This window comes from Gopherus flavomarginatus, chromosome 19 (genome assembly GCF_025201925.1).
Source record: "Gopherus flavomarginatus isolate rGopFla2 chromosome 19, rGopFla2.mat.asm, whole genome shotgun sequence".
NCBI classification, from domain to species: Eukaryota; Metazoa; Chordata; order Testudines; family Testudinidae; genus Gopherus; species Gopherus flavomarginatus.
The window spans coordinates 7,665,335-7,688,505 of record NC_066635.1 but is presented as its reverse complement, the minus strand read 5'-3'; the positions used below and the strand labels follow the sequence as shown (position 1 = coordinate 7,688,505).

General features: G+C 44.0%; 1 protein-coding gene across 3 annotated transcripts in view; it reads left to right on the top strand.

The window, feature by feature from the left end:
• The window catches only part of COL26A1 (collagen type XXVI alpha 1 chain), a 214,393-nt gene that overhangs the window by 179,610 nt on the left and 11,612 nt on the right, over positions 1-23,171 (top strand). For all 3 annotated transcript variants that reach the window (XM_050929118.1, XM_050929119.1, XM_050929117.1), the window contains exons 6-10: positions 5,686-5,802; positions 8,149-8,301; positions 16,049-16,141; positions 16,940-17,001; positions 21,736-21,798. In XM_050929118.1, the coding sequence (XP_050785075.1) occupies positions 5,686-5,802; positions 8,149-8,301; positions 16,049-16,141; positions 16,940-17,001; positions 21,736-21,798 (488 nt within the window). The remainder of the gene's footprint in view (positions 1-5,685; positions 5,803-8,148; positions 8,302-16,048; positions 16,142-16,939; positions 17,002-21,735; positions 21,799-23,171) is intronic.

The window sequence follows — 23,171 nt, the reverse complement described above, 5'->3', positions numbered from 1 at the left end:
AGCTCTGTGGACTGCATTTTTTCTTCTCTCTGAAAGAAGAGATCTGTGAGTTACAGATGAACTGCATAACATAAAAATGAAACTAAATCCTGTACCGTTTTCTGGAACGTTGCAGGATCACCTCTTATTTCTCCTCTTTAATCCTCCCCTCAAGCCATCCTTCCAGCCAAGAGGAGCTGGATATGATTTCCTCAAAGCCCATTATTGCTGTTCTTGCATTGGTGAGGATGCTATTATATAAAGTGAGGATATTTTTGCTTCTTTTCATGCTCCTCGGCCTCTGCAGGGTAGAGCAGCTGCATCCCAGGAAGAAAGCAGCCAACCTCAGGGGAGAGGGGGAACATTCCAGTCCCATTTTGCCAGCCTTACTGGTCTGCTCTTAAACTGTTTGTTTGTGTTGGCCCAAGAAATCTCTAAGAGCTGACTCCTGGTTCCATTGACGCTAAGCTCCCATTAGGAGCGGTAGGTATTCCTGCGTCTTGTAAGGAAAATGTTTACACCCAATGGATGGGGATTTTCACTGTGAAACATTCCTGAAAAATGGAGACACCCTGGGGGTACTCTAGAAAGGACATTTAATGCTCATCTATTGTATTCAGAACGTAGCACTTCTCTGGCAGCGAGCCCTGGGCTGGAAGGCTATTGATGTATTAACAGGAAAGATGTTCGGTTAATGATAAATTAGTGTCACTGTGCAATATATTTTGTTTTAATTGAGCATAAGCAGATCTGGACTGTTTTATGATCCCTACTGTGGAGTGCCAAAAAAAAAAAAAGTTACAACAAATCTTCAGCTCAGCCATCTTGGCTAGACAGATCTCCTACCTAGCATGTATTTCTTTGACCTTGGCACGCTCACTTCAAGATCCTCACTTTCTGCTTCCAAGGCCCTGTCTGACAATTGCTTTCCCGGCTCCCAGCATTCTTCTTGATCTTCCACAGGGCCTAGGGTTGGTTTTTGTTTTCCTTTGTTGCCAGAGCAGTTTATTATGGCAGCCCTGCATGACTGCAGCAGACTTGCTGCACGGATGCAGCCGGCGCAGACCAGATGTAATCCTTGTTTATAATTGGACAGGATGCCACAAAAGGGAAGGGAGGCTTTCTAACGATATATTCTGCAAAGTATTTTTAGCACAACTACTATGGTTGCCAATAACTGAATTAAAGCAGCGTTTCCCCAAGCATCCATTAAATGCTCATTCCTTCTTCCTCGTGTCATTTATTTTTGCTCCTGGGGTGTCTCTGCACCTGCACTTCATCTCATCAGTGTCTGTCCAGGAACAAGACTGAAGACTCCACCCATCTGACTTAAATTTCCTTCAGGGGTCCATGGGCATATTTATTTTCCGTTGTTTTCTCACGGTGTTGGGAAGTTATCTCCTGCCTAGGCCACTGCCATTGTTGTTCCAAGGGTGGTTCCCATTAGAAGTGGGTTTGGGTTTGATGCTTTGAACAGTGGGAATGGTTCAGAATGCCCTTGTAGCGTTGACTGGCTGAGACCTTTCCAGGCTAAGATCCAGAAAAACTTGCTACTGTTACTAGGGTTGATATTTCTTCCCTGACTGACAGGAGGTAGAATAGACAGTCTTTTAAAAGCAATTAGAACTGCTGAGACAGCTGCATCACTGGCCTTTCTGATCAGCTCGCTAATCAACAGGCCTGTATTTAACTGAGGATTAAAAAAAAGACTCAGATTTTAGCTAGTGGGTAATGGGAGACATATTTTTCTTCTGCATTTGTTCTCCACCCTCCTGCTCTTTTAATTAGAATCAAAGGCGTCTGAGCAGCCAGTGCCACAGAGAAAGTGATTGGTGTATCTATTTTTCCTCTTTCAAAGCACAAAATGTTGTTCGTTTCTGTATATATGGTGCCCACACGAATGCAGTACAGCCCAGATCCTGAGCTTCAGATGAGTCCTCCTATAATTTGGGGTGGGGGAAGCACCGGAGAGGGATGTGTGGGGATGTGGTGCCTTATAGGTGCAGAGAAGTTGGGTTTCATCTCTCTCGTTCTGGCATGGCATTAACTCCCCAGGGCAGACATTTCTCTGTCCTCAGATGCTGGGGAATTTAGAATACCAGCTGCACAAGGAGGGATAAAATTGCTGCTCCGGATAGATAGTTGGAGGCAAAAGGGGCTAGCAAATGTGTTATTGAGTGAAAAAAGAAACTCGCATCTGATGATGATGATTTACCTGTATTACAAATAGCTAAGTACCTAGAAATGCTGACTGAGACCAGGGCATTGTTGTTCTAGGCATCCTACAAACACACACCTTGTGAGACACAGTTCCTCTCCCAATCAAAATAGACAAGCCAGACAAAGGATGGGAAAGGAAAGAGGCACAGAGAGTTGGCCAAGGTCCCATGGCAGAACCATAAGTAGAACTCAGATCTTCTAAGTCATAGTCTGGTGCCCTAGCCAATATGCCACCACGTTCCTCTCCTTTTCCCTTCCTTCTCTGGCTCTCATCATTTTCAAGGATACATACATTGAGCCAGATTCTCAGCTGGTATAAATCAACACTGAAAGATTTCACTGGAGCTAGGCTGACTTATACTAGCTCTACAAACCTAACCCACCAGTTTTGTTTTCTCTTGTATCCTAATTTTTTTCTGCATTTGTCTCTCTTGAGCTGGTAACACCATTTGTCACCAGTCTGAGCATTTGTCTGACACATTACTCAGTGTTGCAGCTACTAGTCCTTCCATTAGCACTTTCTACCTGCAGGGAAATAAGTGCCATCTCCTTTAAATCTCTTCTGTAACAGCACGATAGAGGCTGTTGGCAGCAAAGGATGGCTCTTAGTCTGTAGAAGTTAACAGGGTTGAATTATAAAGGTTGAACTTGATGATTGAGGCCATTTTATATGATCAAGGGCATATTTTGACCCAAGTTCGGTGCGTTGCGCCTGAAAACAGTCAATATTTTTTTTATTCCTCCCTCTGTGCAGGAAAGAATTCTCAGTGACAACAATTCGTGTGTGTGTGTGTGTTAGCTTTGGACCAAGCCACACCTACCTGAGCTTGCCAAATCTATCCTCTTGTCATGTTAGATGATTCCCATACCAGTTCCATGAGGCTTAGGGTGACCAGATGTCCCAATAAAATCGGGACTGTCCTGATTTTGAGGAGTTTGTCCCACGTCCCGACCAGAGTGCGGTCGGAACACCATTTGTCCCAATATTTTGTTTCCTGGTCTTCGGCGGCAATTCGGCGGAGAGTCCTTCAGTCGCGGACGGTCTTCGGTGGCGCATGCTTCTGTCTTTGGCAACAAGGTTTATTACTCCCCGCCGAAATACTGCCAAAGACCATCTGCGACTGAAGGGCTCTCCACCGAACTCTCGGACAGGTGAGTGTAGGAAAAAAAACAACAACCCCCCCCCCCCCCGCGGCCGTCCTGATATTTTCCCCTTAACATCTGGTCACCCTAACGAGGCTGGCCCTGTTAGACATCGAAAAGCCTTTGTGTTCTGTGGCTGAACACTCTTGTTTGTGGGGAAAATGAAAAACCTTCCAACAATCTTTGCTCTGCACTCAAATCAAATCAGAACTCTGTTTATGGCATAAAGTAGTTAAATTTAAAAAAAACCCCTTAAAATCCGATCCGATCGTTTTGCTTCCAGATCCAGCTGGGATAAGCAGTGAAAGTTCCAAAACACTGTGAGAAAAATACTTGTCAATATTTGCAAACCAGATAAAAGGAAGGAAGGATGGGGGATCTTTTTGAAAGCCTGTTCTCTTGTGGTTAACATCTCCAAAATATGCAGATAGTTTGGATGAGCATTTGGGGCTTGAGCTCTGTACCCCAAGTATGCTCTGCGTACCCAGAATGGGAATCAGATCCACACCTGCCAAAAAGGTAACTCAGGCTTGGTCTACACTTTAAACATTAGGTCAACGTAGCTATGTCGGTCAGGTGTGTGGAGAAAAAAAACACTTCCCCAGCAGACCCAACCACCAGTGTAGATGCAGCTATTCAACTGAAAAATGCTTCCCTTGACATCACTGGGGGAGGTGGTGTATCTTCACCGACAGGAAAAAACCCTTTTGTCAAGGTAGGCTGCATCTACCCTATGGAGTTGTCAGTATAGCTACAGCAACTTAGCTATGATGTTCTAGTCTCCGTAGTGTAGATATAAGCACTGGAGACCAAATCCTTAGGGTACCTGAAGCTCTTGGAGCTGCAGATCTCATGTGTTCAGCATTTATTGCAAGATCTTCAATCCCTTGTGCACAGGCCACAAAGCTGCTACCTGGCCAGCCAATGTAGCTCACTCCTCCAGAGGTAGCTGGGAGTGATGTCACAGGGGCTGGTACCTCTCCTGATATCTAGCTGTGGTGGAGAGGAGGTAAAGGGTGGGATTTCCCTATCTGATAGTTTAGAAGTGTATGAAAATGAAACCTGCCCTCTGTGTGTTTTGAGAGTTACATTTTTCCATTTGCTACATTTACAAGTTAAGTTGGGCCCCAATTCTGAACATTCAGAACTAAACTTCCCCAAAGTTGTGGCTTGCATCTCTCTCTCTTTCTGAATATTCAAAAGCCCTTGGTAGCACAGATCTAGGAGCCAGGAATTCCTGAGTTCTTCTAACCCTGTATCTGACACTGATTTGCTCAGTGTCCTTAGGCAAGTCACTTTTCATTGGGGCCAAAACCATTTACCTACCTTTCAGGATTAAGCAGTGTTTGGTCAGTGCTTTATGTTTATTTATATAAAAGAGAGGGGTGGGGGAGACACTGACTGATTACCTTAGTGTGCAAGCACAGTCATAGTGTTTAAAACACTAGGCTGTATAAGTGATAAACATTAATTATTATTATTATTATGTCAGCCCAAAAGAAACAGCAGAGATGTTTAAACCATTCAACCTTTCCTCAACTTAGAGCCCACAGGAAGAGCTGCCTTCCTGCTTGCGTACAATGTCCACCCTGCTCTCTGTGCCTTCTGTCTGCTTACCCAGGGTTTCAGAGGAATTGCTGTGTAACTCACTTAACTGGGGTCACTGTGTTACAAGTATCTCCATGCCTTTTTGTTCAGCACGCTCCTCAGTGGTACAAATGGGTAACATCTAGCTGCCACGCTGGGTTTGGTTCAATCACATGTTTGACGTGGGCAACGTTTGTATTAACTGGGACGTATATTAGATGTAATGAAATACTAAATGCATGGAGGAGACATGCCACTCCTTTGATGTGCAATAGACCATCGCTTTGTGGTAGTGGAAGTCAGTGTAGTACCTGCTTTCACATAGGTATCAGCTGGATCACGTCATATTAGGCTTGTATGGGACTAAAGGCTAGGTCTGGGTTAAGCAGGCGAAGAAGGGAGTGAGGACCTCTGTAAAACCCTGCCTTGTGCCATGTCAATGTATTGGTTTGGGAAGGGAGCCACTGCAAGTTTAGATTAACACAAGGATGGAGGCAGTGGCTAGCGTGCTGCCCTGTGAATTAACACTCCAATGGGCATAATGTGCTGACGAGCATACATACAAGTGTTCTGGTAGGCTGGCACTCACGGGGCCAACACCACTCTTCTCTGCTCCAGCCAAACAGAGCAGGAACTCCCCCTGAGTCAGCTGTACTTTTCAAAATCTCTTTGGGTTGCTTTCTGATGTGTAAGCACGTATAACGTATTACTCCAGTGTTCTAAGCTCCAACTAGTTTCCTATTTGACTGTTTGCAGGGCTACCAGGGCAGATTGGGCCCCCAGGCCCAATTGGACCAGTTGGACTTCCAGGACCACCGGGACCAAAAGGAGACAGGGGACAAACTGGCGAGAGAGGGCCAGCAGGGCCACCAGGTGAGTCTCTGAGAGGAACTCATGCTAGGAAGCTCATCTTACTCTGGACAAACTCCTGTGCACATAAAGGGCCTGATCACATGATGTGCTGAGCATCTTTAGGTCCCATTGTATCAACTCCCACTGATCAGTGAGTGCTGAGGGCACTCAGCCCCTCCCAGGACTGGGCCCAAAGTTTTAAATTAACATAGACACCCCCTTAGCCCCTCCATGTAGCTGAAGAGTGATTATTCTGGGATGTCAGCAGCATCCAATAGGAGATGTAAAACCAGTCACTGTCCAGCTAGTAAGCAGAGAAGAGCTTTTTTCCTGTTTAGCCCGCTCATCACCGCGTCCTGCTATAGGGGAGCATGCCTAGTTCGTGGGGAGGAATTTTGCTTCTCTCATCAGGTACATCAAGCAATCAGATGGTTAACAGTGAAACAATAATGTTACATTAAAATAAAGTGTCATAGATAGGGCCCTCCCCTCTGAGTACAACCTGTTTCTGAGCTAGGAGACTTAACTCATCCCCAGAATGTTACTAAATCTTGTGATGGAGAGAATGCTACGCCAAGCTGCCAGACAAGCGGCGTGTGTGTTTCATACGTACTGATTAGCAGTGCTTCATAAATCTTCAAGCCAGGGAAACATTTGAAACCCGGAGTGTGCCTTAAATGTGAGAGTGGCCCCAGAGACGTCTTGGCATTTGCTGCGATCCTGAAAATGGCTGAGGTCTGGTCCAGGATGTCTGACTCTGGTTCCACAGAAACGAGAGAGCCCTCCAACCCCAAAGAGAGCAGCATTAATCTGCCCTTTGCACGGTTGGGTTCTCGACCTGCTTGAGAGGGTTGCTCAGAATAATACTTTGCATTTCTTCGCTGCCTTCCATCTGAGGAACTCAAAGCCATTTGAACATTAGGATGACTTCTCCCCCCCCACCCCTGCAGAATTGAAGCATGAGAACTATGTAGAACTCCAGCCCATGTTCGGACCCTTTGCACGGGGTGAGTTTCATCCTTAAGTTTTTAAAACTCACAATGCTCTTGAGCCAGACAGTCCTTATGATCTTTGTTTTGCAGATGGGGAAACTGAAGCAAAATAGGCTCAGCCCCAAATTATACATATTTAGGACAGCTAAATAAGAGTGAGCTGACTTTCAGAGGTGATGAATGCCCATACCACACCTCTAACAAAAGTTAAAAATCCTCTGCATTTTGCTGATGGGGACAGGGTGGGACTGTATTGCTGTCATTGTCAGGTGCCTGATGAAATGTCAAGCCAAGTGAAAGGGCTTTTATTTCACTTTAACAGATGTGGTTCTGAGACAAAACTACTGCTTTTCATTCTCTTCTTCCCCTCCCCACCCCCCGCCCATTTCCCACCAGTTCAGTCGATAATGAATACTCTCCTGCACATCCTCCACAGTTTCCTGTGGAGTTTATTGAAAAGAATCACTCATTTAAAACTAATAAATGAATATTTTTCAGTGGAAAATTGTTGTTTTGTTTTTTTGCCACAAGTGTCTGTTTTCCAAAGACAATTTGATTTTCACCAAACACCCAAAAATTGGAATATTTTCACTGAAAACAAAATTTTTTAGTATTCAAGTTTCTGTTAAAAAATGAAAAGTGTCCATATAACATTTTTTTTGGACCAGCTCTATTAATAACTGCCTGTTTGATTCCTGCCAGGTCAGAGGTGGAATGTGTGATGGGCTCAGCAAAAGGCTGGGAGCCAGGCAGTGCTAAACTGTGATGCCAGGTCTGTCCTTGGCTTGCTTTGTGGCTTTGGGAAAATCATTTTCATCCTTCCATACCTCAGTTTCCCCATCTATAAAAGCAGGGAGAGGGCGATAATGATGTGGACTTAGCTGCCTCTCTTGGGTGTCATGGAAGTTTCCTGAAGGCTTGTGTGGTGCTCTGAAAATGGAAGCTGCAAAGTATTACTATTTAATATTAACCTTTTTTCTGTGTAGCTTCCACTGCTCCATTCCACACTGAATAGCAGGAGCTTCTAGAATCATTTTAAATGGTACACTTCATCCCTCACCAGCAGCAGAAGCCCAGAACATTCCATCCTCCAAGAGCATAGACTTTTTTCCTTTTACTGGGATTTTTGCCAATGTAAGGGTTGTAATGGGCCACAGACTTTACTGGCATGGCCCGAGCCCTGCAACTGGATCTAAGGGTTGGGAGATGCTCATCTCAGCCCTTCTGACAGCTCCTGTTATTGGGCAACAGCATTTCTAGACCTAGAATAAATTCTTTCCAGCAACTAGGTGGGCTTTGTACTTACTCTTTGGCCCAGTGCATCTGCTAATGTGTCTCCAACTTGACAGAAATCTCCTCTTCTGTTTCTTTGCAGGGCTTCTGGGACCTCCAGGACCAAGAGGACTTCCAGGAGAAACTGGGATCCCAGGACCTCCAGGACCTCCGGGGCCACCTGCCACCTCAGGCCTTCCGCTCACTGTCCAACAAGGGGTTCTCTACTCGCTGCAGCCCACAGCTGAAAAAGAAAGTAGGTTTCCTTCAGTGTCCACATCTTTCCGGGTGCATCTGTGAGTGACAGGCTGGTAGCCCGTGCAGAGGAAATCAGATGTTTTCTTCCCCTCTCTGCCCAGTGCTACCATGTCCCAGCTTTTGCTGGAGGAGACCAGATGATCTGCATCTCTTATGGATCCTGCTGGGTATTTAGGCAGAGGAACAAGTTTTGGGGGAGGAAAGAAGTCAAATTGTCCCATCTCTCCCTGCTGATGAACCTGAATTCTTCATTCAGCTTGTTACTTGAGTCTGGATTAAGAAGCATAGCTGGGTAGTTTTATAGAACTGGGGTTATGGGGGAGGGTTTACAGTTGCTACATGTCCTAGTTTTTCTGGGATTGTCTCAATTTTAAAGAGGCAACTACCTCACGCAAGCTTAGTTTGCTGGACGTTCATGGGGTTCCAAATCAAACTGAGGCTGCATCATGATGATGCAACGCGTGTGGCGTTAGGTGATAACATGATGATGGGGCACTACAATGAGCTGAGAGTGTGACATCACAGAGCAACTGTCACAGTCAGGATGCTTGTGTTTGACCTGCCAAACTACCTCTCAAAAGTGGCAGCCGTAGAATAGTCTAGCTGTAAGGGTGGAAAGTTGCAATGAGAACCTCAGGGGTTTAGTACAAGTTGGAATAACAAAGGAGCATGTTTCTTGAGTGGCTTCCTTGTACCCCTCAGAACCTGACAGTATCATTTGCTTGTTTCTTTCATTGTGTCACCTGTCAGTGCTCCGGCCATGTTTTGTAGACTCTTTCTTTATCCTGCAAATGGCTCCCCCTGCTGACTCTGCTTCGCTAGTCTTGCATTGGGATTGCCTTCTACATCAGCGGTAGGGGGGATGCTGTATTGCCTAGTGGCTAGAGTACCGGACTGGGATTCAGGAGACCTGGGTTCTGTTCCCAGCTCAGCCACGGGCCTATTGGGTGACCCTTGTGCTAGTCATTTCACTTCTCTGTGCCTCAGATTAGCCCCATGAGTACATTTACTTTGTGATCTACTGATAAGAGGGTGGTGGTGGTATTGTGGTGTCAAAACTGACCGTTCTTTTCTCCAGTCATCTTAATCAGGGAAAGGGAAAATCTTCCTGTTTGAACCATAATTCTCTGAGCCAAATTCTGTTCTGAAATATGCTTTGGGATTTCAGTGGGGCACATGAGATAACTGAAAGCAAGAGTCAGGACATGGGGCTACAGAACTAATGCAACTATGCTTAAAACAAAGGCACACAATAAATACAGATCCAGTTTCCTGCTGCCCCTCCCTCCCTCCCCTCATCTGTTTGTCTAGCAGTTGCTTTTACATAGCACCGGTTACCATGGATGCTTTAATATACTCTAGTTCAAACAGGAATTAATTCGGGGAAGTCTTATGGCTTGTATTACACAGGTCAGAGTAGATGATCCCAATGGTCCCTTCCGGCTTTATAAACTGTGAATCTATAAACCCTAGCATCTATGTACTGTACAGAATTAAAAAACCTGACAGCCCAGGACAAGAAAGCGTTTTGCTCCTTCCCTTCCTGTAGGCAGAGGGGCATGGATTTTGGTGCACTGGCCGGCTTTTTAAAATATTACACTTGTTTGTTTAGTTATATATTTAAGAGCATGGAAAGGCATTCTAGTAAAGGTACGTTTTGCACACCAGGCTGTGCACTGTCAGGCTTGGGCTTGTTCTGGCAGGGAGTTCTTGGGTCCAATAGTGATACTTTGAAACTCAGCAATATCTTCCCTTTGGCTAGTAAAGTATTGGAAAACTCTTGCAATACCCACCCTACCCCTAAACAGTGCCAGCTGTTCTCCTCACCTCCGGCTTCAGAGACAAAATATTGTAATTACAGCCACAGGATTAGTAAGTGTCTCTTTGTGTCTGATAATAATCTATGGATTTCCTTCCCCTCCACCTACCTCCCACTTCACACACCTTTTCCTGAAGGAGAGTGGATGTATTTTTAATTTGTTAAAGATTTTAGCAGCATTGCTCTGTCTTAAATTATTTAGAGTGTAATGGGCAGGATTAAATTCATTGTGATTCAGTACCCAGGCTTTTAGCAAAATGTAGCAGGAACTATTGTATTCACTATCACTAGGAGATTTTGCATTAAATTCACGCCGGCTTCTTAGAGGATCATACCAATTACTGTGTGTTGATGCAATAGTAATGTGTATTTCCATACAGCCTTTCATCCCAATGGATCACAAAGCACTCTGAAAATGACACAGATACAGAACCACTGAAACACTGCCTGTTCTTGGTGGGCAGCAATCAGCCAGCATGAAAGAGTGGTAGGGAAAGAATTGACTTTGACAAACCTATGTACTTGTGAAAAGTGCCATGCTCTCCTGGGTAGCCCAGAAAAGCAGCCAGGACCCTAGTCTCATGAAAGAGACAGACTGCATGGGACCCAAGTTCTCTGCCTTGGGGAATGTCTCAAAGCTGAGGCCTAATCCTGTACTCAGTGATGCCAATAGGAGTATTGACACTGACTTCAAATTGGCATAGAAACTGGCCTGGATGCTTGGCCCATTGAGCAATCTCCTCTTGAATTCTAGACTCTACCCTTTTATTTTAAAAAAAGTTATAAAATTCCTGGCATTTCCTACTAATATGAATACTTTGATCAGACAGAACAATGGCAATTTTAAAATCAAGACTGGATGTTTTTCTAAAAAAATCTGTTCTGGTTCAACCATGAATTTTCTCTGGCTTCTGTTATGCAGGAGGTCAGACTAGATGATCACTCTGGCCCCTTCTTGCTTTGAATCTATGAATGTGTCACTTCAGATTGATTCAAGATGATAGTCTGTAGGCCTAAACTAAATGTGTGGGGACCTGAGCAGAAGAGTGCTCATGGGAACCCCAACGTAATCATGGTATGCAAACTTGAACAGAATTGATAGCATCAAATGTTTCACTAAGTGCAGACACAGTACATTTTGAAGACCACTTACTGCTTTATCTTGACTTTTTGTCTTGGTCTCACAATATTAGAATTCCCTCTTTCCATCCCCATAATCCTCAAAAGGAAAATGGTTACTCATGGCCCCTTTATGTAGGGGACTACATTGTATGAGAAATTTTGTGTCTTCAACTTTCAGTCAGATGAAATCATTTGAGACTGGAAATTGGCAAGAATCATGGCATTCGGCTGATTCCTATAGATACACATTCAGTATACGCGTTGGTCTAGTTTCCACAAACGTTCAGTAGCAGTGAAATTCAATCCAGCGTATGGCCTTGCAAGATTTCTACTCACTGTTGAAATTCTGGCTCTACTCATGTTAATAAGTTTAGAATCTCACCTAGGTGCAGAGAGTGATGCTAAGCATTTTAGAGTGTTGGTCTATATCTGATCCAGACCCTATCTGTCTAATATAGATTTTCGTAGAGCCTCCATCAGTGTTGTAGGTAAGTGTTAAACTCTAAACAATCTCTACTTATTTTTAATTCTTGTGACAAATAGGATAGGTCACTAATATGGCATGATGATCTTACTGTAAGCATCCTATATGATTTGCCCTTTCACTCTTGTTAGCTGATTTGTGCTGCCATGGATTGGTGGAAAACTAATTCTCAACAGGCAGTAGAAGCTGGCTCTAAAAATCCCAGACAGGACTTTTTTTTTTTTTTAAATGGAGCACATCTGAAAACCATAAGATCCCATCTGCTGACAGCAGAGGGAAGCATACCCCAGCTAATGAGCATGTGTACCCACATTATGGGAGAAAGCTGTATCCGATTATTATTAACCAGTGTTCGAGTTCTGCCTGATCATGGTTTATGTCAGTGGTTTATTAATCACAACAAGTTCCTGTTGGCAGCATTTATCAGCAGGCAAAAGCCAGAAAGGGGGTAGACAAGCATTTTCTCACAGTTTCATTGCACTGCGGTAGAGAAATTAGTCCCAGTTGTCTCTCCAGATCAGGTAGCGGGCAGAAATTAAGACAGGATTACTTCATTTCCATCCTGTCTCAACAAATCAAGCCTTTAATGGGGAGAATTTATCCTTAACACGGAATCATTTGAGAGGGGCCAGATTCTAAACAAGACTTGGTATTGCCACTGTCTGTAGGTGAATGGGCAACTTATGTGCTCTGGCACTTAGAGATGGGAGGTGCAGGCTTTGGGTACATTTATCTTAGAACCCCCATCAAAAGGGCTATAAAATGAAAGGAGTCTTTTCTGGGGAAAGGGAGGGGGAAATAATACCTTGCTGTGATCAGAGGGTGTTACACTGTCTTTTATCTGTTGCTTTAAGGTAGAAACCCATCATGGTATAGAGCAAGGAAGGGACATGCCAGAGGTCAACCAGCAGTTCAGTGGCAGGGTAGGGAACAGAACGCAGATATCCTCGCTCCCCATCCAGTGCTTGATCCACTAACCTTTCTGAAAAGAGGGAAGGGAGCAGGAGGAATAAAAGCAAGAGATGGGAAGGAGAGAGAGTGAGGCTGGCATTTAGAAAACTGTTCCAGTGGCTCTGAAAATTGTGCACATCCAGATACCTGGGATGCCTGTGGCTGCTACACAGGTGAACTAGCTTCACTGCCTCTCAGGATAGATTTCAGCCTCTTTTTTAAGTTTCCCCCTTTCTACATGCTCAAATCCCTAGCCCTGCCCATATCAAACAGAGTGGCTTGTTAGAGCCCTTTTGGGCCATCTGGGAGTTTGGAAAGGTCTGGAGCAACTTCTATGTCAGGGTGGTTTAAATGGGAAAGATACTTCCCTGCCTCTAAGGGCAGAATTTGGCCTGTTACATAGACAAGCCAGGGTAGCAGGAACTGCTGCAGGCAGCTCAGTGAGAGCCACGTTGAGGGGGAGGGGATCCTCCATCTCTTTGCTGTTGAATGACCCTGAAGCTACTCTGTGGTTGCTATTGTAGCCCTGAGCTGCATAAGTCCCAGGGTCTCCTTTGATCCCAGTGTATATGGAGAGGGAAAGACTGGAGGATTCAGGTAGGCACTGGATCTCGTAGATTGACCTGTTGCTTTCTGGGGATATAGAGACTGCAGGGGGGATGTGGCCTCCCCAACTCCCACCCCCCTGTATGGTGGATGTGCACTAAGTGTGTTGTAATTGGAGCCCTATATGACAAGGGAGAAGAGGGGCAGGATTCTCCCCATAGAAGGAATTTAGGAAACATTGTGCTGGTCCTCTAGAGCCAGCCAGTACTTTGGTGTTTTCCATGGCTGCACTACAAGGGAAGGAGCGACAGAGTCTCACCCCAGCATGCTGCACGGCCCAAATGCTGAGCTATTGAGCTTGAGGGCTCCCAAGCAGAGTCTTCCTCCTCTGCCCCACCCTCCCCCCGTGTGTCACAATTAGAGAAGCACCTTTCAGAAATAGCTTTGAGTCGAATTGATCTAATGTCAAGATGGGTGGATTTGTGAGGAGTAACTCTGTTTGTCATCATCCTAATATCCTCTTTGCCTGGAATTTTCTGCAACACACATTCACTCCCCTCAGCAATAATTAAATCCCATTAGTTTGCAATCCCACTACCCCATCCCAGCTCCCCTAAGGATGTTTAATTTTGTTGACTGCTTGTTCTTAAAAAAAAAAAAAAAAAAAAAAAAATCCCCTGAAACTGTTAATGCAGTCTCTGCTGTTCAATGCTCGTTTTCCGATTCCAGCTCACTCATGAACCCTGATGGATTTTGACATGGTCAAATAAAACTCAGATTAATTGGATTACACACTTCACTTGGGTACCTTTTCCCTTTGAACATGAAAGCATTCTCAGACGTTTTGTTTCTGGGCCGCAAAGAAGGAAAGATGGCTATGGTCAAAAACGTCGGTGAAAGAAATACCTGTTTGAGTTCATCCCTGGTGTGTTTCTCTGCCCCAGGAGAGACCTAGGTTCAGTGTTTGAGGCATGCTGGTTCCCTTCCTGGACCCTGTCCTGAGGGCATCTGGAATTATGGCTGTTTTCCAGCGTTCCATAGCATATGTCACACTGGATCAGATCACTGATCTATCATCACTGTTGTACCTCTATCTGTGACCAACATCCATTGCTTCACCAAAGGTGAAAATCCTCCAAAATGTCTATGCTGGACTCATCTCCTTTTCTTGGGCCAAATTCTGCTCCCATTTATGCCGGTGCAGAGTACGCAACATCACCAGTGATCTTTGATGTAAATATAGAGCAACCCCTCTATGTACCACTGTAGAATTTGCCCCTCTATGCCTGGACAGAATCCCATCTAATGGTAGCTCAGTGAGCTAAAAATCTGGAGGGGATGGACATGTGGAGGTTTGAGATCACAGGCATAGATCATGGGTGGCAGTAGCTGGGGAAAATCTGGCTTTTCAGAAGGCCTTCTGTCATGGGTAACTGTGCTATGCAGTATCCATTGACCAGACCCTGGTAGAGCCCCATGTTGGGGAGTCTGCAGAAAAGATGCAGTTATTTTTTTTTAGTAATAGATTTATATTTTATATATAAATTGTTTCTTCAAGCAATAGTTAGCACTGTCATTCAATTTCCCCTGAAGAAAACTGCTGAAGTAGCATGGCTTGTATTTTTGTAGTGTTTAATTGAACGGTTTTGTTACATTTTTTCTTTTCAAGTTTTGAAGATGCCTGAGTCTCTTCTCACCTTGTCCTTCACTGCCCCTGCTTATGAATTCAAAGGAGGGTCAGAAGACAAGAGAAATGTTGATTACAGTTAAGGCCAACAGCAACAAAGCCAGCAGAAGAATAAATTCTTGAGGCTATGGAATTGGTTAGGATCAAGTGGCTAGAGCAGTGGACTGTGAATCTTCACTTAAGTCAGGATACCTGGATTCTATTCCTATCTATCTATGTGGCATTGGGCAAGTTACTTAACTTCTGTGTCTTAGTACCTCCATCTGTAAAATTACATATTGTCTACAGCGCTCTTGTATCTTCAAATGACAGGTGCTACTCTAATAGACTGCAGAATATTTGTATAATAGCATATGGGTCCATAGCTAGTGTGTTGGGCTGATATGCTGGATCCAGACACTTAACTTGGTGGCTGCATATTGGCTACCACATGGGTTTGGTGGCAGTGCTTTGGGTTGCTATAATGGTGCAGATGATCAGCAGCATGGGCATCATTGCATTGGGCAGCCCCAGGGAGCCCCAGTGTTCATACATGACTTCTTGGATCATTGGAAACCAGATGTCTTAGAAGTGACATCTCTAGGCTTTAAAAAAAACAAAACAAAACAAAACACCCTATTGCTATACCATGCAGTAGCAGCCTTTTATTACTTGGCTCCCTGAAGGGGGTGCTATCCAGTCTGCTTTGGTGACAGGCAGCAGGATTCAGTAATTAAGCAAGAACACTGATTTGGAAGGAGGGAAAACCTCTTTGGGGCAATTGGAAGAAACAGGGTGGAGGGATGAACAAGAGGCATGTCTGGGGCTGAGAGACTAAATGCAAACGCACTTGATCCAGAGTCAGTCTGTGCACATGATGGCCTAATATATAAAGCCTGAAGAATGAGATGATTGCATTGGAGTCTCTGGTAGAAAATCACAGCTTTTTATTTTTCAATGAGCTTCTGGATGAGTTCCCCTCAGAACGGTCAGGGAAATTGTTCTAATGGTCAGAATTCCACTTAATTAAACACACACGCTCTCCTTGGCCAACAGCTAGCTCAAGCTTTCAAACAGCCCAGTGTGAAATCCTGACTGACTGGAGGCTGCAGTTGATAAATTTTCTCAATCATTAATTCCTCTGCTCTTTACCCCAGATGGAGAATCCCAGCTGGCTTCCACCATCATCGACACGATCCTGGCTGGCTTGCCAGGCCCACGTGGCGCACCAGGGCCTGTTGGGCCACCAGGTAACAGACTCAATCGAACTGGACAGCTTTAATGAGGGGAAAACCCAACCGAAAATTCTTCTCAGCGTGTGTGTGTGTGTTTAAGATCTAGTGGCATCGTTTATGCTGATGGGATGCCTGCCAGGAAAAGCAAGTGGGTCTGGATGCAAGAGTTTGGGCTCACAGGCCTTGGATTAGTAGAGGCAAAGCTTTGTTAAAGGGATATGCGGTCTTCAGAGAAAGGGAGAAGCCAATCTGTAACTGTTTGCCAAAGCAGAGTTGCGAAGAGGCATTTTATATTGTCATGTCAACCCCTCCACTTTAGCTGTGGCTAAATACAACCCCCTTTCTGCAGTCATGCATCCTCAGAATACTGTGGGTCCGGTGCCATGTGAGGTCCAGCTATCTCTTCACTCAGTATTGCACTCATTCTCTTTCAGAAACCCCAGGTGCAGTACCTCACTTGGGTACAGTCACTTTGTGGATCCTGATCTAAGATTTCTCTTAGGACCAAGGAAAAATAGTCATTTAAAAGGAGACTGAAATTTTGCTGCATTTCTTACTACTTACTTTATTTAAATGTTGTATATAGCTCTAAAGTAATTCCAGTATGGAAGGATGTTTTACATCAGAATGTGCAACTATCTTCTGTTTGATACCAGTGGTTAAGCCATGCCCTGATGATCAAGTGAGATTTTTGTAAAGAGAGTGAGAGACATGCTAATCAGGAGTAATGAAAGGAAATGAGTGTGATTGAAATTGAGGTTCCTTCTTTCTAAATGTCTCTAAAACTGTCTCAGATTATGATTTTATCGCCAGGACCCCCAGGCACTTCAGGACCCAAAGGACCCCCAGGACCTATTGGAGTTCCTGGATCACAAGTAAGTAATTTTATCCCATTCCTTGGCAGGGGCAGAAGTGGGGATGGGGGAAGGAGAGAAGTAGAGCATGTTGTTAAATGCAAAGCAACTTATTTCTGTAGAAAGGAGATGAAATGTTTAATTAGTAGAAATGAGTGGAAATTGGAATTTGCATCCAACAAGAAATTTCAATACTTTGTTTTTATCTCAAATCAGGACAAAAAGTTGAAATAGTGAAATTTTTCTCAGAACAAAATGTTCTGAAATTTTTTTTGTTTTGGAAATGGCAAAATGCTTCATTTTGGTGTTCTTAATCTAAACAAAAACATTTTGATATTCCCAGGCAAAACATTTATTGAACTGACCCAAAACATTTCATGTTAACCAAACCTTGAGTCAGATCAATATTAAACTGCATCTCCCTATGGGGTTGCATTGCCTCTTGGGAGTTTGTTTGGGTGCCTGATGCCCCCTCTCTCCTAGGCTTGCCGGGCCAGGCTGGCTGGTTGGACTAAATCTCTCCCATGATACATCATGTGGTTCAGTCAGAGGGGAGAAAGTGTTATATCATGGGATATGTAGTCTGGCTAGGGATGCTAGCCCATATGAGAAAATGGGCCCAGGAGATATCTGAACTATTGCTCCCATGAGGCAATGCAGCATCTTAGGGCAATGCAGTTCAACAAACCAAAATATTTTTATGTGGATTGATCCAAGCTGTGACAAAATATTTCATTGCATTTTTCAGAATGGAAGAATCAAAAAAGCTTTGGGAAAAATCAGACTTCCCCCGAACTGCATTTTCAGTCCAAAGAAACATTTGGATGGAAACATTCCTGACCAGCACAATTAATTATATGTGGATAAAAAAAGATTCTTGTAATTGGGCAGATCATACATTTTTAACAAGGTCCCTCATAAAAGGTTATTCTGGAAAACTACAGAAAGAGGGGCTAAATCTGTTCACAGATTGAAAATTGGGTAAAGAAAAAAAGTGATTGAATAATTGACTAGTCAAAGTGGTAATTAGTTAATAGTGGGGAAGCCCAGGAGACCTATTTTTGGAACAGAGTTACAGAATGTGTAGTCCAGCTGCCAATCCAAACTCTTTCAAGGACATAAAACATGGATAAAATGATGATAGAGAATTAGGAAAATTGGGGGATATATATGGTTAAGTGATTTATGCTAAGGGACATAACCTCAATTCGGATAATGAGGATGCTGGGATTGCAGGGAATTGGAGAAATTGGATTTTACTGTGTATTTATTAATCACTTGGAAGAAGAAATGGACAGGAAGTTGGTGAACTTTGCCAGTGATGCAGAATTGTTTCAATTATCAAATGGTATGAAGAACTGTGGGAAATTTCAGATGAATATAAACACACTGGGAGATTTGGCCGCAAAATGACGGATGCAGTTTCACATGATTAAATGTAAAGTAATGCACAGGGGCAAAACAAACAGAAGCTTCTCTTAAACTCTGGCCTGTGAACTTGCAGGATGTATGCAGGGGGGAGAAAGCCTTAGTCATGGTAGGTAGCTTGTAAAGATGGACTGAAACTTCAGCTGGTGGAAACTTGTCTAATTCTATTGTTTTCAAGGGAGCTATGCCGATTTCCCTCTGCTGAAGGACTGCCCCATCTTTACTAACTACAGAAGTGCAGCCTGTACTATTTTTTTTAAAGTGCTAATGTAATGTTACAAATTTCACTGCTCAGAGTCAAACATGCAAAAAGTTAAGGATGCCCATCTGCTCTTATGAATTATGAGTCTTCTAATTACATGATCTCATGATTTCTTGCTTCCTCCTCTCTTCATGTGGAGCTTCTGAGCTGTACACAAGAGAGTCTGCCAACTCCTGCGGAGCAATTTAGCTGCACCCATGAGTGAGACTCCTTCCTACAGCAGAGGTTAGATCCACAGAAGCATCGCTGTTTCAGTACAGAGCTCCAGCAACAGAGAAGGAGCATTACAGTCTATGTTGAGAAGATAGAGTACGCTGCCAGCCAGGCTACATTAAAAAAATGAACACATTAGCACAAACTTTAACAAACATTGTCTGAGGAACCCTGCCTCTTGCCCATCTTTCCATATGCCTCAGGTGCTGCACTCCTTCCCCCCTTTTTTAAGCTGCTACCTCTTCTCCCACATCTTTCTCCCACAAGGTCTCCAAACTTTGTGAGGAAATGAGAGAACTGGATTATGGATAGGTATCCTAGATTTATATTGTTTCATATAGCTCAAAAGACGAGACTATCTAGTTTGCTATTAAGTACCAAATGAGTATTTCACCCTGTTTAATTATGAACAACCTTACCCAGATGACTAATGAGGGCCTAGTCATGCACTACGGTTAAAATTTTCATAAGTGATGGGAGTGTGCCTCACTTTTGGGGTGCAATTTGAGATTCCCTAAGAAGGCTTGATTTTCAGAAAGTGCTGAAACTTTCAGCCGCTGATAACTAGGTCCCTCCTTTTGAGGCCTCTCAATTTGTGCCTCCAAAATCAAGCATCACTTCTGACAGTCGTGGGGTATCTGTTTAGCTAGGATAGCTTCAAACTACCATCTTTCTTTAGATTCTGGAGGCTACTGTAAAAACGTTTGCTGAAGCTTTGCAGCACCCCATAAAAGTTTGGCAAAGGCCATCCCTAAGGTATGAAAGCATCCCAGCAGGATGGCCAGAGTGAGCATACAGACCTAACATTAATTGGATTGTACATTTGAAACCATTTTGATGAGGTTCACTCACCCAAATAAACAATTTTCCAATTAAGCCCAATGTGTGCTATAATTTTGCTCCCTGGGTTGAATAAATCTATAAAACAGTCACCAATCGAGAAGAATGGCTTTGTCTCAAGACTTCTGGTAATTAAACTCCTTTGTAGATATTGATCTTAACCCTTTAAAAGTCAAACAAAGCCATGATAGTGTTACAAACAAGACAGGAAGAGAAGAATGTTTGTTGATACTCTGAGTTCTAGCCTCCAACTCTCCATAACTATTTGTGAGGTGTTGGTACCCACCCTAATGACTGCTGCAAACAATGGGTATGTCTACACTACCTGCCGGATTAGTGGGTAGTGATCGATCTATCGTGGATGGATGTATCGCGTCTCAGCTAGACGCGATACATCAATCCCCAAACGCGCTCTCTGTCGACTTCGGAACTCCGCCAGGGCGAGAGGCGGAAGGAGAGTTGACGGAGGGTGGGAGAGTGGGAGGGCAGCATTCGTCGATCCCATGCCCTGAGGACATGAAGTCAATCTAAGCTGATCTAAGATGCGTCGACTTCAGCTACATGATGCATCCGACGAAGTGGGTACTCACCCATGAAAGCTCATTCTCCAAAATGTCTGTTAGTCTATAAGGTGCCATAGGACTCTTTGCTGCTTTTACAGATCCAGACTAACACGGCTACCCCCCTGATACTTGACTTCAGCTACGTTATTCTCATAGCTGAAGTTGCGTATCTTAGATTGATTTCCCCCTCCCACCCCCCAGTGTAGACCCGGCCAAGGTCTAAAGGCATCTTGGTCTCTCATTCCTTTGCATAGTTAACTGTGCAGGATAACATAAGAACCCAGCCCTGTGAAAGTATCTCACTCCTAAGGTGCCAGGACTACTTCTAGGCTCTTTAAGTCCCCATTCCCATTCAGTCCTTGGCCTTCTGCAGAGGCTGACAACAAGGGAGCCAGTAATAGCTGCAATATGCACCACTATCCATCATGAACTGGACTGAGTCCACGGTCTATTTCGAAGGACCTATGCCGAACAGCTATGAGCACTAAGTTTACTATCAGTCTGGGCCAGACGTGAACCAGTAACCTAGAGGTTAATCCTATTTTTCAATATCCCATTACCAGTGCCCTCGAGACAACTGCCCCCCACCCAGTCTTTGCAGCCTTGAATACCTCATCCTCAGCTTTTAGCAACAAATACCAGTTGTTATAGTTCAATCTGTTTACCAACGAAAAACGTAGGCACTTCTAAAAGAGCCTAGCATGACGGGTCCTCGCCCATGATGAGGGCTCGTAGATGCTATGGTAATACAACTAATAAAGAAGAAGAATATATGTGCATATGCACTGGGATCCAGCTGAGAGGTATGTAAGTGCACAAAACTGCTGAAGGCCCTTTATGATGCATCTTTTCCTTGATTCCCTGCAAGACTGCATTGATTTCATAAATCAGGCCCTGCAGGCCTTGTTGTTCAGATGCACCATTTCCTTAAAAGGGCCACGTGACAGGCTACTCCCCGTGTTCAACTATCCTGGATGTGCAAAATGTAATTTTAGAGATCCCCAGACCATTGGAAGCTGGGTTTGTTGTATCTGTGTGGTCCATGATGGCTGACTGTCCCTGCCTTGAACCTTGTGAAGTCATTTACACCTGTGCAAAGAGTGTACAAAATGCTATCATCTGATACTTTGCCACAAACTTCCAGTGTGACCTTGGGCAAGTCACTTATCTTCTGTGCCTCAGTTTCCCATCTGTACAATGGGGATAATAGCACTGCCCTGCCTCACAGGGTTGTTATGAGGATAAGTGCGTTAAAGATGCTATGATGATCGGGGCCACAGAAGTACCTTATGAGATAGAAAGACAAAGCCACATTTTACACTCACATCACCTGGGGTAAGTCACTACGCAGGCTCTCAGGCTGCAGAGAATCTATCCCAGCATCTTTAACAATAACAGCAAGATGTTAAATGGAAACTAATGTCCTCTTATCCTGCATCTGTCCTCTAGGGTGTACCAGGCTCTCCAGGACAGCCTGGACCTAAAGGTTCCAAAGGAGATCGAGGAGAAAGAGTGAGTTTAAAACTTTATTACATGTAAAGATTCTCAACCAATTCTGGGCCAGCTCCTCAGACGGTGGAAATCAACACAGGTCCACTGAAGTCAGTGGACCATCTCTGACTAGGTGCACGTAAGTTCGGAATATTATGCAAGAATCAGTAAGGGAGACCATTGCACAGGCAGAGGGGACACGTTGTTTTCACAGGGTATAAGTTACCTCTGAAAGTTTCAGGGTAGTGAACATTTGATCCCTAATGTCTATTGAGAACAGATTTTACTATAAACACTTTAGTACCTAGCGTTTTAGATAGTTTAGCTCAGTTATGTTGTGACTGGAAAAGAAGGGCAAAGCACGTTAGAGAGAATAAGAACTATTCTGAAACGGATCAAATAATGTTCTGAAAATGTCTGCTTTTACTTCACATTTTGCCATGTAATCGCTATCGTTGCTTATTTTGTCAAGGACATAGAAGTGTTTAATGCCCAAAATACAGCAAGAGGAGTTTGCTGAGTGTTTCCAAGCTGGCCAAATTAGGAAGTACCAAAAGAAACGAAAAAAAAAACAAACCCCACATGCGAGAGCCTCTTCTCACCAGGTTACCAGCCCAGTGTCCAGGCAGTAAAGAGGTTCAGAGCAGTATTTAAACTTTTGGATACTTCTGCTATCCCAGTCCTCCCAACCTCTTCAAGACTCCCTGTCATTTACTGTGCCAGACTATGGCCTGCGGACCTTTGGTGGCTTGTGGAGACCCTTCTAGGAGGGGCTGTAGAATGAAATCTTTTAAGAACTTAGCACTGGGGGAACTGGATGGATGAGAGAGAATTCTTGTGAGGAGATTTTGTCCGTAAAGCAGAGCTACAGAATGAAAAAGTTACCATTAATGGTGTTTGCAGCATGTTCTGGAAAGGAAAGACAGCTGCATAAAAGTTTTTAGTGCTAAGTTTCCAATATGTTCCCACAGCAGGAGTCAGGTGCCTGCAGCCTTAATGTATTTCCTTTCTTTAAAGAGGAATTACCTGCATATAGATTTAGGTGGAGCTCATTACCTGCAAATCAGGTAAACAAATCATCTGCATTTGCCAATTTTTCTCCCATCTTCCCCCTTCTGTTTGCTTTTCTCAGTCTGAAGGGCAGAGCAATGTTTGTGAGGGCTTAGAAAGGCAAATGCCAAATGCAGTTTGATTAGTTTCAGAGGAGCTTGGAGACTCTCCAAGCCCATGAGCATAACTAGTGACACGCTTAACATGCATTGCTCCAGATTTTACATTAGGGCAACAACAACAATTCAGACTAGATTGTATGATACACACACTGAAAGCAAATAAGACACAGAGGTTGCTGATAAATGTAGTGGTCTTTCAGACCTAGCTACCAAATACTGCTT